This window comes from Salvelinus alpinus, chromosome 17, assembly GCF_045679555.1.
Source record: "Salvelinus alpinus chromosome 17, SLU_Salpinus.1, whole genome shotgun sequence".
Lineage (NCBI taxonomy): Eukaryota > Metazoa > Chordata > Actinopteri > Salmoniformes > Salmonidae > Salvelinus > Salvelinus alpinus.
Window position 1 is genome coordinate 27,145,525 of NC_092102.1, and position 14,755 is coordinate 27,160,279.

The window sequence follows — 14,755 nt, forward strand, 5'->3', positions numbered from 1 at the left end:
AACATTTAAAAAATAGTTTTATTCCTAATACTATTGAACATTTGAGCTTTTCATAATCTTATATCACTGGCTGGTATTTTTTTATTTAACTTGGCAAATCAGTTAAGAACAAATTCTAATTTACAATGATGGCCTACCCCGGACGACGCTGGGCCAATTGTGCGCCGCCCTATGGGACTCCCAATCACGGCCAGTTGTGATACAGCCTGGAAACGAACCAGGGTCTGTAGTGACACCTAACGCTGAGATGCAGTGCTTGCACCACTCGGCAGTCCAGTGGCACAGTATTGTACTTCACACTGCTGTTGAAAAGGAAAAATGTGTGAAACATACTTCAGAGGTTTGTCCACTGTCCTCACTGCGACATTGTGGATGTGGCTCAGATCCTAGGCACTCTTTGGCTGGGGAAATATTGAGAGAGTTCGATTAAAATTAACCACGGTTCACCGGTCTATGGCCTGTGATGTAAATGGGCGAAAGCGGTGAGGGAGGAGCGCCTTTATCAAATTGAAGAGTAATCTGCACCGCTCGGTCATGTCAACAATAGAGCATGGTTTATCGATAAAATGTTAGAATTTTCGAACGTTCATTGGGAAGACAGAAAGCGTTAATCTAAAGCAATCACTTTTACATGTGAACACAGAATCCTACTCATTACTTCACGTGCTTCACCTACGTCACTTTTGTTTTGAGCCGACTTCGCCATCGGACAGAGTTGGGCACTTGGCTGACTCATGCCCGGGAGGCAGCACGGTTCCAAAACTAATGCTATCGGTTTAGACTCCTCCCACCGACGCAACCTGGGCCAGATAATCGAATCTCTCAATATTGTGCAATGGGAGGAGAGGCTGATGCTAGCTCAGGCCAATGACTGTGCACTGGGGCGGGACTAGTGGTTGGTCCAGGGGGGGCCAGGAGGGAGAGTCTGACAGGAGGACGTCTAGGCGCTTGTACTGCTTCTTGGACTGGCGCCTCCCTCGGAGCAGACGCAGGCAGTTCAGCATACCTCGGTCTATCAGCATCTACAGGAGAGCCAGTAGGATAGTCACACAGTCATTGAGTACGTTTAAATGCATAGTAATAATTTGATATTAAACTGATTATGGCAGTATGCAGATTATGCAATAGTCATGTAAACACCTTACTCTGCTTATCTTAATTGGCTTATGGTCAAGTTCAAAGTAAGCATATGGGGCCTCTTATCAACCATGCGTTGGCACAAATCTGCGTAAACCATGTCTGCGATCATTTCCACACAAAATGTGATTTATCAATATGAACATTTGCTTGAGTGCATACATTTCACGCACAGCCATGCGTAGGCACAGTGCCAAGTGGTGGAATAAGGGAACTATTTGTCAAGCGTAGAATGGGGAAAATGTGTGAAATTGTGAGTAATAATATACATTTTTTGTACTTCATTGCATTTTCATTGTGAATTCATGCAACATACTGTATCTTGTCAGGCTATATCACATAATTTGACCACAGTGAATTTGCTACGATAATAATTAGGGCTGAACCCAAATAGTCGACTGGTCAGTCGACCAAGCAAATCTTTTTTTTTTCATGGCACACGAGAGACCTGTCTTATTTGCGCCCATCTTAGTGAACTACTCCATAGTGGAGACTGAGACAAAGGCTCTGCATGGTCAATCTGACATCTGCAGTGGCCGTACAGCATTTACTGTGATGAGGCCTCCGCAGAAGTCTGAGCAAACATACATTTTGCACATCGCGGAGTAGAGCTATTGTCAAAGTGAGTTCGTGTTCATACAGGACCTCCCGCACCACACCTACCATCAACCAATCATGTCAATGCGGAGCTATAAGGAGCCCTCCACCTTGATTTGACCTCCAGAGGTTCCGCAATTGCGTCACACCCTCCATACGAAGCCACCAACCATATTTACGTCTCAAGCATAAATTGTCTTTAATCCATTGTGGAGGCCACGGGGATGGCACAGTACAAGAAGAAGTGTAGTGTGGCTAAAATGCACCTTTCTCTCCAGAATGCGCGCTCTCCCGCCAATTTGTGTACATTCATTGTTTCATAACATCATTGTGTGAATTGTTTGCGTCTATCAATTCCCCATTACATATCACCAGTAGTACATTTACCGTTAATTCCTAATCTGTGTTTGTTTGGTTACGGTAATTTCTGTTAATGCATTCAATATATTATTATATCGTTTGCAGAGTACACAAGCTATGCTACACTTTTGAGAAACAAGTCAATTTAGTCAGTCTTTTGTTTGGAGTGCTCCTGTCAATGTTGAGTAAGGACGTTCACAATCAGGTAGAAGTAGGCCTATATGCGCGCAAATGTATGCATATAAATGTTTCCATTTGGGGATCTGATAGTATTTCTGATTGGCTTAACGCACTACCACTAATGAGGTGTGGAGCTTTTCAAAGTAGGCTAATGTTTTCTTCACCTCAAATGGCAAGCAAACAAAGTCTGTTTTTACATCCATTGAGAATGACAATAGTTCCTCAATGTATTTGAAAAATCTTTACAGTTCTCTCCTTTTCGATAACCACTCAGCGTGAAAGGGAAAAATGTAATTCTCTGATCCTTCGGCCCAAGATAGTTGAAACAACGTTTCAAGTTCGTTGCAGACAGGGCCATGCATAGCCAATGTGATTTATAGGATATTTATTTTTATCAGGATATTTTCTACTTGCAGACTGCAATGGTCTTATTTGTTTGCTTTATAGGCAATTTTTAGATAGTTGGCAATATAAGTTACTTTTTAGGTTTATCATTATCATTTAATGTTTATTTTAGGTTTATCATTATCATTTAGATTTAGATGACAATGATTTTAAGATGCGAAGACGTTATACATTTAAATTAAACTGTGCACATGAAAACCATAACTGGCAAGATAAATTGGCATTTCACATGAGAAAAAACGTTGCTGAATACCTTGTGTAGCCTATAGAGCCCCACAGTGGAGGTGTGTGTCCTAATACGCATAAAACCTAGCTGTCAAACAGGGAAATGGTTCTAATTGTTTATCCACCATTAATTTTTCCCATAGAGGATATTTAGAAAGACTTAAAATAAGGGCTGTGTTTCGTATAGGCTCACCATGGCAGTATCTATCTACTTATGTCAATATATTTGGCTCTATTTACATTCAGATTCGAAAATACTAATGAGCATCAAAGTAAACAAAAATACATAACTTGCACAAGACCATTCACAGAATTGTCAATTTAAAGACATTTTGCCAATTTATTCATTACTACATTTAGCTAACATTAGATAGTTAATCCAGAGATTCTTACATTTTCCTCGATTCGGCAGTCTCGTCCAGACCAACATGGCATGTGTAGTTCTTTATGATAGCCAAATTAGCATTTCATTTTTGGGGGGGCCAAGTATAACTGATCAAATTATTAAAAAGACAAGCATTGTAATTTTGAACTCCATAAAGTGAGTGTGGAAGAAGTTAAATTGTTTATCTAGCAACAATGACAAGCCACCGGGATCTAACAACTTGGATGGAAAATTACTGAGGATAATAGCGGCTGACATTGCCACTCCTATTTGCCATATCTTCAATCTAAGCCTATAAGAAAGTGTGTCCTTAGGCCTGGAGGGGAGCAAAAGTAATTCCGATAACCATGAATAGTAAAGCCCCCTTTACTGGCTCAAATAGGCGACCAATAAGCCTTTTACCAACCCTTAATAAACTTTTGGGGAAAATGGTGTTTGACCAGACACAATACTATTTTACTGTAAACAAATTGACAGACTTTCAGCACGCTTATATGGAGGACACTCAACAAGCACAGCGCTTACACAAATGACTGATGATTCTGAGAGAAAGATTGAGGGAGCTTTTTTGTTAGACTTCAGTGCGGCTTTTGACATTATCGATCATAGTCTGCTGATGGAAAAGCATATGTGTTATGGCTTTACGCCCCCTGCTACATTGTGGATAAAGAGTTACCTGTCTAACAGAACACAGAGGGTGTTCTTTAATGGAAGCATCTCCAACATAATCCTGGTAGAATCAGGCCCCTTACTTTTTCAATCTTTACTAATGACATGCAACTGGCCTTGAGTAAAGCCAGTGTGTCTACGTATGCGGATGACTCAACACTATGCACGTCATCTACTACAGCGAGTGAAATCACGGCAACATTTAACAAAAAGCTGCAGTTAGTTTCAGAATTGGTGGCAAGGAATACATTTGTCCTAAATATTTCCAACTAAAAGCATTGTATTTGGGACAAATCATTCACTAAAACCTAAATCTTATAATAAATGTGGTAATTTAGGAGGTTGAGGTGACTAAACTGCTTGGAGTAACCTTGGATTGTAAACTGTCATGGTCAAAACATATTGATACAACAGTATCTTAGATGTGGAGAAGTCTGTCCATAATAAAGCGCTGCTCTGCCTTCTTAACAACACTATAAACAAGGCAGGTCCTACAGGCCCTAGTTTTGTCACACCTGGACTACTGTTCAGTAGTGTGGTCAGGTGCCACAAAGAGGGACTTAGGAAAAGTACACAGGGAGCTAACATTAATGATACGCATGTCAATCTATCATGGCTCAAAGTGGAAGAGAGATGGACTTCGTCACTACTTGTTTTTGTAAGACGTGTTGACAAGCTGAATGTACCGAGCTGTTTGTTTAAACTACTAGCACACAGCTCGGACACCCATGCATACCACACAAGACATGCCACCAGAGGTCTCTTCACAATCCCCAAGTCCAGAACAGATTATGGGGGGCACACAGTGCGACATGGAACTCTATTCCACATCAGGTAACTGATGCAAGCAGTAGAATCAGATTATGGAACACCTTATGGAACAACGGGGGCTGTGAAGATACACACAGGTACGGACACACGCATACGCACACAAGCACACACTCTACACACACATACATTGTAGATATGTAGTGGTGTAATAATGTTATATGATGTAAGTGCCTTAATGTGTTTGGACCCCTGGAAGAGTACCTAATGGGGGATCCCTAATAAATACAAAAATGTAATGTCATGTTGTATTTTAAATTGTATATAACTTCCTTAATGTTGCTGGGTCATTTGTGTCTTATTTCATCAAACAGTATGCTTAAAGCATCAGACAAGCTCAATGCATATATAGTTGATTCTATTAAATACATAGCTTGTGTCTATATGGAAAAATTATATATATTTTTCAAACAATCAAATGTTCAAAAAAAAAATTGTTGGACAGCCCTAATAAGAATAATCCATATAAAGTACAGTAATTTGTTCAATTAGAGGCACGGGTGAAAATGAAATCGTTCTTGAAATACTATAAAAGACTGCGATAATGGGAAATTGAATTAGAGATTTGGCAGAGATTTGAGATTTGGGGAATAGACCCCACTGGGGCTGTCATGGGCTAGGTACCCATGTTGGCAGTCTCCGACGCTGTTTCAGTATGTTGGAGACACCCGCTAAGTGCTACTGAAAGTCAACAAAGGAACATACCCCTAGAGCCTGCAAGAGCTGGGGCGCAAGATGGCTCAACGACTGATCACACGGCTACGGACCCAGGAACGGAAACGACTACGAGTAGGAACACAGCCCATGAGACAACCATAACAGCAGCAGGACACACACTTCAGGTGTGCAGCTGTGGTTGGGAGAGAGTAACATCGGCAAGGGGGTTAAGGATCCATTAAGGGAGGAAAAGGTGCTTGGGAGAGCAGAGACAGGGACCTCGCATTGACCAGTACTTCTTACGAAGCAGCCAGTCAAAACAGTCGAATGAAGCACAGCGACGGGACGCAAACCAAAGTTCGCAGAGCATCAGCACCCCTGTAACGGAGGAGGATAACACAAGCACAGAAATGCCGGTGGATGAACTCACCCAACCACAGAGACCTCTAAAACAGGAAAAGATCAAAGGGCACAGACCAGGTGTGAAGTGGCCCAAAGCTGTTGAAAAGAGAGAGTGGGAAACAATCAACAACGACCTGACAAAAATATTGGAACAGGTAGGAACAGCAGAGAAAAAGCTTGAAAGGATGGGAGACATTATCTACCACTACGGAGAAGAGCGCTTTGGAGTAAACGAAAGGAGAAGTGGCAAGACACCACCCGCGCCAGTCAAATCTAGGAGGCAGCAAGAGATCGAGATACTTGTCAGAGAGAGAAGGCAGCTGAGAAAGCAGTGGAAGAAGGCCTCTGATGCAGAGAGAGAAGGTCTCATGCTACTCCAAGCAGACATCAAATGTCGGCTGGCAACCTTGCGAAGAGCGGAAAACTTAAGGAAACTTCGTAGGAAGAAGGAACACTCAAGAACACGGTTCTATAAAAACCCCTTTAAGTTTGTCAAAGACCTCTTCGCAAAGGAAAAGTGCGGAATCCTAAAAACTCAAAAGCCAGAACTGGAAGAACATCTGGAAAAGGTCCACCAGGACACGAAAAGGCATGAGCAGATAATCATCCCACATGACATCCCACCTATTCAACCACCATAATTCAATCTGGACACTGACCCTCCAAAATGGAAGGAAGTAGTGAACGTTGTCACGACGAGCAAGAGCGGCCTCGGCTCCTGGGCCTAATGGAATACCATACAAGCTCTACAAGAACGCCCCGGATGTTCTACGCTTTCTTTGGAGGCTCATGAGGATATTGTGGCAGAAGGAAATAATACCAAAAGCATGGCGAAGGGCTGGTGGTGTGCTAATCCCGAAAGAGAAGGATGCGACAGACATCAGTCAATTCCGACCAATCTCCCTTCTCAACGTCGAAGGGAAGATCTTTTTCAGTATAATAGCACAGAGGCTGTCCACTTACCTGGAAAGGAACAAGTACATTGATACATCTGTACAGAAAGCAGGCATTCCTGGTTTCTCTGGTTGCCTGTAACATACTAGTATGATTTGGCACCAGATCCAAACAGCTAAGAAGGACAAGAGAGACCTCTATGTCATCTTCCTCGACCTGGCCAATGCCTTTGGCTCAGTTCCCCATGAACTCCTCTGGGAATCCTTCAACATTTTCCACGTACCAGAACCCATCACTACACTGGTAAAGGCCTATTTCCAAGACCTGCAATTGTGTTTCACAACACCTGACTTCACAACAACATGGCAGCGCTTGGAAGTAGGCATAATGGCAGGCTGTACAATTTCACCTCTGGCCTTCACTATGGCCATGGAAGTCATCATCAGGGCATCGAGATGGGTGGTCGGCGGTGAGAGAACTAAGGAAGGGCTCCGTCTCCCACCTATCCGAGCATACATGGATGACATGACTACACTGACCACCACTGCAGCATGCACCAGGCGGCTACTTGCAAAACTGCAGGATAACATCAAGTGGGCCCGGATGAAAATCAAGCCAAGCAAATCTCGAAGCATCTCCATAGTCAAGGGACAGCTTAAAGATGTGAGGTTCTGCATTGGAGATGACCCGATACCAACGGTGTCTGAGCAACCCGTCAAGAGCCTGGGTAGATGGTACAACGAAAGCCTCCGGGATAAAGATCAAGTGCAGCAAGTAATGCAGGACATCGCCGACGGTCTTGAGAACATCAACAAGACCCTACTGCCTGGGAAGCTCAAGCTTTGGTGCCTACAGTTTGGACTTCTTCCCCGGGTAATGTGGCCACTCACCTTCTATGAGGTCCCAATAACAACAGTGGAGAAGATGGAGCGAAGCATTACCTCATACGTGAAGAAATGGCTGGGTGTCCCACGATGCCTGAGTAACATCGGCCTCTATGGCAAAGGGGTCCTTGAACTACCTCTTACAAGTCTAACGGAGGAGTACAAGTGCTCTAAAGTAAGACTTCAGATGACATTGAAGGACTCCAAAGACCAGACCATTAGCAAGGCTGCACCTCCCCTACAAACTGGACGGAAATGGACATCATCCAAGGCTGTGCAGCAAGCAACATCAGCCCTGAGACACCAAGACATTGTGGGGAATATCCAGCATGGAAGAGGAGGCTTTGGCCTGGCAGCAAGCAAACCAACGTTCCATAAGGCAACAACATCTGAACGCAGGAAGCTGGTGGTCGAGGAGATGCGCAGACAGGAGGAGACTGCAAGAAGTGCAAAGGCTGTCTCTCTTGCTAAACAAGGGCAATGGACGCGGTGGGAAGGCCTGGAGAGGAGAAAGATCAACTGGAGTGAGCTTTGGCAAATGGAGGCAAGCAACATCAGATTCATCATAAGAGCTGTTTATGATGTGCTTCCATCACCAAAAAACCTACATCAATGGTATGGCGAGGACCCGACCTGCCCCCTCTGCCCAGCTCCAGCGACTCTCAGGCATATAATGACAGGTTGCAAGACCAGCCTCTCACAAGGCCGCTACACCTGGAGGCACAATCAGGTCCTCAAGAGCCTGGCTGCAGCACTTGAGACCAAGAGAAGTGCAACCAATTCATTACCTCCAAAAGCAAGCAATCCCGTCAAAACAACAACATTCATCCGGGAGGGACAGAAAAGGCCCAAGCATCCTCCTACGAAGCCAGAAACTGTACACCTAGCCATGGCCCGGGACTGGAAGATGCTTGTCGATATTGGCCAGCAACTCATTTTTCCACCTGAGATTGCTTCTACCAACCTTAGGCCAGACATGGTACTCTGGTCCCCTTCACGAAATGCTGTGTACATCATAGAGCTCACAGTCCCGTGGGAAAACTCTGTTGAAGAGGCCTACGAGCGTAAGAAACTGCGTTAGCCAGAGTTGGCAGCAGAGGCAACTCAGCAAGGCTGGAATGCAAAAGTCCGGCCAGTTGAAGTGGGATGCAGAGGATTCGTGGCTTTTTCCACCATCAGGTTGCTGAAAGAACTTGGAATCCATGGACAGGCTCTGCGGCAGACCGTCAGAGCAGTTTCTCAAGCAGCTGAAAGAGGCAGCCAGTGGATCTGGATCATACGGAAGGACCCTTGCTGGGCTATAACTTCATGACCCCCCACCCCCACCTGAGAACCCAATTCAGATCTGAGGTATGCGGTCAGCTGTAGGGCTGGCTCAGGGAAGAGGACGCCCCTGCCTTGCATAGTCCCGTGGGAAATCTTAATTGGGCATGGGACACAAGCTAAGGCTTGATCACCCTTTAGCTGGCCACCTTTGATGAGGGTGTTTAGTGATTAAAGGCCGAAACACCCACTGATTCGAAGGCACACTACTGAGGATGTGTCCCAAAATTGACATCTTAACCCAGTCTAAGAAATAAACCTCCCATGCCACTCCTGTTTTATATACTTCCGGCGCTGACAGAGATGGCTGCCTCGCTTCGCGTTCCTAGGAAACTATGCAGTATTTTGTTTTTTTACGTGTTATTTCTTACATTGGTACCCCAGGTAATCTTAGGTTTCATTACATACAGTCGGGAGGAACTACTGAATATAAGAGCAACGTCAACTCACTATCATTACGACCAGGAATATGACTCTCCCGAAGCGGATCCTGTGTTTTGCCTTCCACCCAGTACAATGGATCAGATCCCAGTCGGCGACCCTAAACAACGACGCCGTAAAAGGGGCAAACGAAGCGGTCTTCTGGTCATGCTTCGGAGACGGGCACATCGGGCTCCACTCCCTAGCATACTACTCTCCAATGTCCAGTCTCTTGACAACAAGGTTGATGAAATCCGAGCAAGGGTAGCATTCCAGAGAGACATCAGAGACTGTAACGTTCTTTGCTTCACGGAAACATGGCTCACTCGAGAGACGCTAACGGAGTCGGTGCAGCCAGCTGGTTTCTTCATGCATCGCGCCGACAGAAACAAACATCTTTCTGGTAAGAAGAGGGGCGGGGGGGTATGCCTTATGATTAACGAGACGTAGTGTGATCATAACAACATACAGGAACTTAAGTCATTCTGTTCACCTGATTTAGAATTCCTCACAATCAAATGTCGACCGCATTATCTACCAAGGGAATTCTCTTAGATTATAATCACAGCCGTATATATTCCCCCCAAGCAGACACATCGATGGCCCTGAACGAACTTTATCTGACTCTATGTAAACTGGAAACCACACACCCTGAGGCTGCATTGATCGTAGCTGGGGATTTTAACAAGGCTAATCTGAAAACAAAACTCCCTAAATTCTATCAGCATATCGATTGTGCTACCAGGGCTGGAAAAACCCTGGATCATTGTTATTCTAACTTCCGCGACGCATATAAGGCCCTCCCCCGCCCCCTTTCGGAAAAGCTGACCACGACTCCATTTTGTTGCTTCCAGCCTACAAACAGAAACTAAAACAAGAAGCTCCAGCGCTCAGGTCTGTTCAACGCTGGTCCGACCAATCTGACTCCACGCTTCAAGACTGCTTCGATCGCAACGTGGATTGGGATATGTTCCGCATTGCGTCCAACAACAACATTGACGAATACGCTGATTCGGTGAGCGAGTTCATTAGAAAGTGCATCGGCGACATAATACCCACAGCAACGATTAAAACATTCCCAAACCAGAAACTGTGGATTGATGGCAGCATTCGCGCGAACCACAGCTTTTAACCAGGGCAAGGTGACCGGAAACATGACCGAATACAAACAGTGTAGCTATTCCCTCCGCAAGGCAATCAAACAAGCTAAGTGACAGTATAGAGACAAAGTAGAGTCGCAATTCAACAGCTCAGACACAAGAGGTATGTGGCAGGGTCTACAGTCAATCACGGATTACAAAAAGAAAACCAGCCCCGTCGCGGACCAGGATGTCTTGCTCCCAGACAGACTAAATAACTTTTTTGCTCGCTTTGAGGACAATACAGTGCCACTGACACGGCCCGCTACCAAAACCTGCGGGCTCTCCTTCACTGCAGCCGAGGTGAGTAAAACATTTAAACGTGTTAACCCTCGCAAGGCTGCAGGCCCAGACGGCATTCCCAGCCGCGTCCTCAGAGCATGCGCAGACCAGCTGGCTGGTGTGTTTACGGACATATTCAATCAATCCTTATCCCAGTCTGCTGTTCCCACATGCTTCAAGAGGGCCACCATTGTTCCTGTTCCCAAGAAAGCTAAGGTAACTGAGCTAAACGACTACCGCCCCGTAGCACTCACTTCCGTCATCATGAAGTGCTTTGAGAGACTAGTCAAGGACCATATAACCTCCACCCTACCTGACACCCTAGACCCACTCCAATTTGCTTACCGACCCAATAGGTCCACAGACGACCCAATCGCAACCACACTGCCCTAACCCATCTGGACAAGAGGAATACCTATGTGAGAATGCTGTTCATTGACTACAGCTCAGCATTTAACACCATAGTACCCTCCAAACTCGTCATCAAGCTCGAGACCCTGGGTCTCGACCCCGCCCTGTGCAACTGGGTACTGGACTTCCTGACGGGCCACCCCCAGGTGGTGAGGGTAGGTAACAACATCTCCACCCCGCTGATCCTCAACACTGGGGCCCAACAAGGGTGCGTTCTGAGCCCTCTCCTGTACTCCCTGTTCACCCACGACTGCGTGGCCATGCACGCCTCCAACTCAATCATCAAGTTTGCGGACGACACTACAGTGATAGGCTTGATTACCAACAACGACGAGACGGCCTACAGGGAGGAGGTGAGGGCCCTCGGAGTGTGGTGTCAGGAAAATAACCTCACACTCAACAAAACAAAGGAGATGATTGTGGACTTCAGGAAACAGCAGAGGGAGCACCCCCCTATCCACATCGACGGGACAGTAGTGGAGAGGGTAGTAAGTTTTAAGTTCCTCGGTGTACACATCACGGACAAACTGATTTGGTCCACCCACACAGACAGCGTTGTGAAGAAGGCGCAGCAGCGCCTCTTCAACCTCAGGAGGCTGAAGAAATTCGGCTTGTCACCAAAAGCACTCACAAACTTCTACAGATGCACAATCGAGAGCATCCTGTCGGGCTGTATCACCGCCTGGTACGGCAACTGCTCCGCCCACAACCGTAAGGCTCTCCAGAGGGTAGTGAGGTCTGCACAACGCATCACCGGGGGCAAACTACCTGCCCTCCAGGACACCTACACCACCCGATGTCACAGGAAGGCCATAAAGATCATCAAGGACAACAACCACCCGAGCCACTGCCTGTTCACCCCGCTATCATCCAGAAGGCGAGGTCAGTACAGGTGCATCAAAGCAGGGACCGAGAGACTGAAAAACAGCTTCTATCTCAAGGCCATCAGACTGTTAAACAGCCACCACTAACATTTAGTGACCGCTGCCAACATACTGACTCAACTCCAGCCACTTTAATAATGGGAATTGATGGAAATGTATGTAAAAATGTATCACTAGCCACTTTAAACAATGCCACTTAATATAATGTTTACATACCCTACATTACTCATCTCATATGTATATGAATATACTGTACTCTATATCATCTACTGCATCTTGCCATCTTTATGTAATACATGTATCACTAGCCACTTTGAACTATGCCACTTTATGTTTATATACCCTACATTACTCATCTCATATGTATATACTGTACTCTATACCATCTACTGCATCTTGCCTATGCCGTTCTGTACCATCACTCATTCATATATCTTTATGTACATATTCTTTATCCCTTTACACTTGTGTGTATAAGGTAGTAGTTGTGGAATTGTTAGGTTAGATTACTCGTTGGTTATTACTGCATTGTCGGAACTAGAAGCACAAGCATTTCGCTACACTCGCATTAACATCTGCTAACCATGTGTATGTGACAAATAAAATTTGATTTTTGATTTGTCAACATCACGGCAAATCTCATGTGAGTGCATACCATCTATTGGCACAATGGACAGTTTTAACATCTCGCCCCGTGTTTTAGGATTCTGATTCTTCTTCTTAGAATAGTTTCTACGCAATATTGATAAATGAGGCCCCTGGTTTTCTAAGCAAATTTCTAATTATTAGGACAAGTAAACACCTTAAATCGGTCTTGCTGCGGTGTATTTGGTCTGCGCATGTGCTAGCTCCAGCCGAGTGAGCCTCCCACTTTTGCACAAGTGAAGTGAGTTCGGAACAACTGAATGTATGCCTCTTTGAAGTAGTTTTCACATACACATTTTATATGTCCAAACTCAGAATAAAATATGCTTCCGAAAAATAACATGGTCGCTGTGGTAGAACGTTTATTTTGATTGCCGATTTTTCTGAATTTATCAGAGTGCCATCAAGTAGCCTGATTTCAGATGTGTCCATGTAAACAGGATTTTTTGGGGAAATCGTTCTTGCAAAGCATGTAAATGTTTTAATCAAACTATTATATTAATCTGACTATCCACAATAAATCGCATTATTGTGTGCATGTAACCATACTCACTAAGGGCTGAATCCTAACGTGAGATTACCTCAAGGAAGGAAGGACAATTTTTAGAACAGGGCCCTAGGGTTGGTTCTGCATACAGTACCTCCAATAGGAAGCAGAAGACAAAGTTGAGTGCAGCCAGGGCCACCAGCAGGATTTTGAAGTTCATATCAGGGATGTCGTAAAGCTTCAGCAGCTTGCGCAGGAAAGGCATGGGAGCTAGCACCAGCCAACTCATCAGAGCGAACAAGACCAGCAGCACACACACAAAAACCACTGTTAGGAGAGAGAGAAAATATGGGCATCATGTAAGAGACCTTGGCAGCTACTGTGATTATCAGAGTTCACTGCTTAAAGGGATAGTTCACTCAAATCTAAGTGTCAGATGGTTTAGTACCTCAAAATTGGTTAAGTGGATTTAAAACCACTTTTTAAATTAACCAATCAAGTAAACTATCCCTTACAGCACACTGAATGAACATCAAGGAGGGGAAAGGAGACCCAGCAACAGGTGCTTTTTTTGTGGCTTTGATTTGCAAGGCACGTTCATACAACGTTACCGAACCCCACAAAGAATGATGTGATATGTCTGGAGCCCCTTGGTTGGTGCCTCACCGTTGTAGTACAGAGGTCTCTTGTAGGGGTATCCTTTAGTCACCACCACCGCCATGATGATGTACTGGTACCCTGACAGGTCAAACACACTGGTGTCCTCAAGGTTGGGCAGGTTCGCTGCTCCTGACATTGTTGAATTCAGAGGAACAAACCTGAAAGGATGGATGAAGAGAGGAATAATTCATATTAATTTACCTAGACATTCCCCCACAATGCACGGCATTTGTTGAAAGTCATTGAGCTGCTGTGTTTTTGATACATCATTTTAAACCTCAATGTGACTGAGTCACACCCAAAACCCTTCTTATTATTCCTTTGGTCCTTCAAGGATCTATTCCAATGAGAACCCCTTAATTTCCCCTCAAAATATCAGAACATTATTCTGTGTCATTAAGAATAGGGCTGGGAATTGTCAGGGACATCACGATACTTAGGTGCTGATACAATATGTATTGAGATTTTATTGGGATTCTATGTTCCAAACATATTGCACACTATATGTCTGCTTCAGATGGACAAGAGAGAGCCATGAAAAAAAGAATATATATATTTCCAGTCATGGAAATAAGTGCTCACCATTTTAAAAGAACATGGAGAACAAGCTATAGGATGAGTTTTGGAGCAGGTACAGCCGACTAAACTAGAGGTAGCTAACGTTAACTACCTACCAATTATTAAAACATGTTTTTTAATTATATTTTTAGAATCGATAAGTGGAGTCAGTATCATATATAAAAATCGGCAAAAATAATATTGAGATACTGTTTCGATCGCCCATCACTAATTACTAATATTATTAGGGCTGACCACATTTAGTCGACTGGTTGATTGTTTAATTGATAGGCTGTTGGTCGACAAAGATTGTTTTTAGTCGA

The 14,755-nt window shown here is 44.5% G+C and overlaps 1 protein-coding gene across 4 annotated transcripts in view; it reads right to left on the minus strand.

Moving 5' to 3' along the window:
* The window catches only part of atp13a2 (ATPase cation transporting 13A2), a 45,957-nt gene continuing 31,202 nt past the window's right edge, over positions 1–14,755 (minus strand). For all 4 annotated transcript variants that reach the window (XM_071348280.1, XM_071348278.1, XM_071348279.1 and 1 more), the window contains exons 27-29: positions 13,881–14,032; positions 13,369–13,541; positions 1–1,022 (exon numbers count right to left, since the gene is read on the minus strand). In XM_071348280.1, the coding sequence (XP_071204381.1) occupies positions 855–1,022; positions 13,369–13,541; positions 13,881–14,032 (493 nt within the window). In that variant the 3' untranslated portion in view covers positions 1–854. The remainder of the gene's footprint in view (positions 1,023–13,368; positions 13,542–13,880; positions 14,033–14,755) is intronic.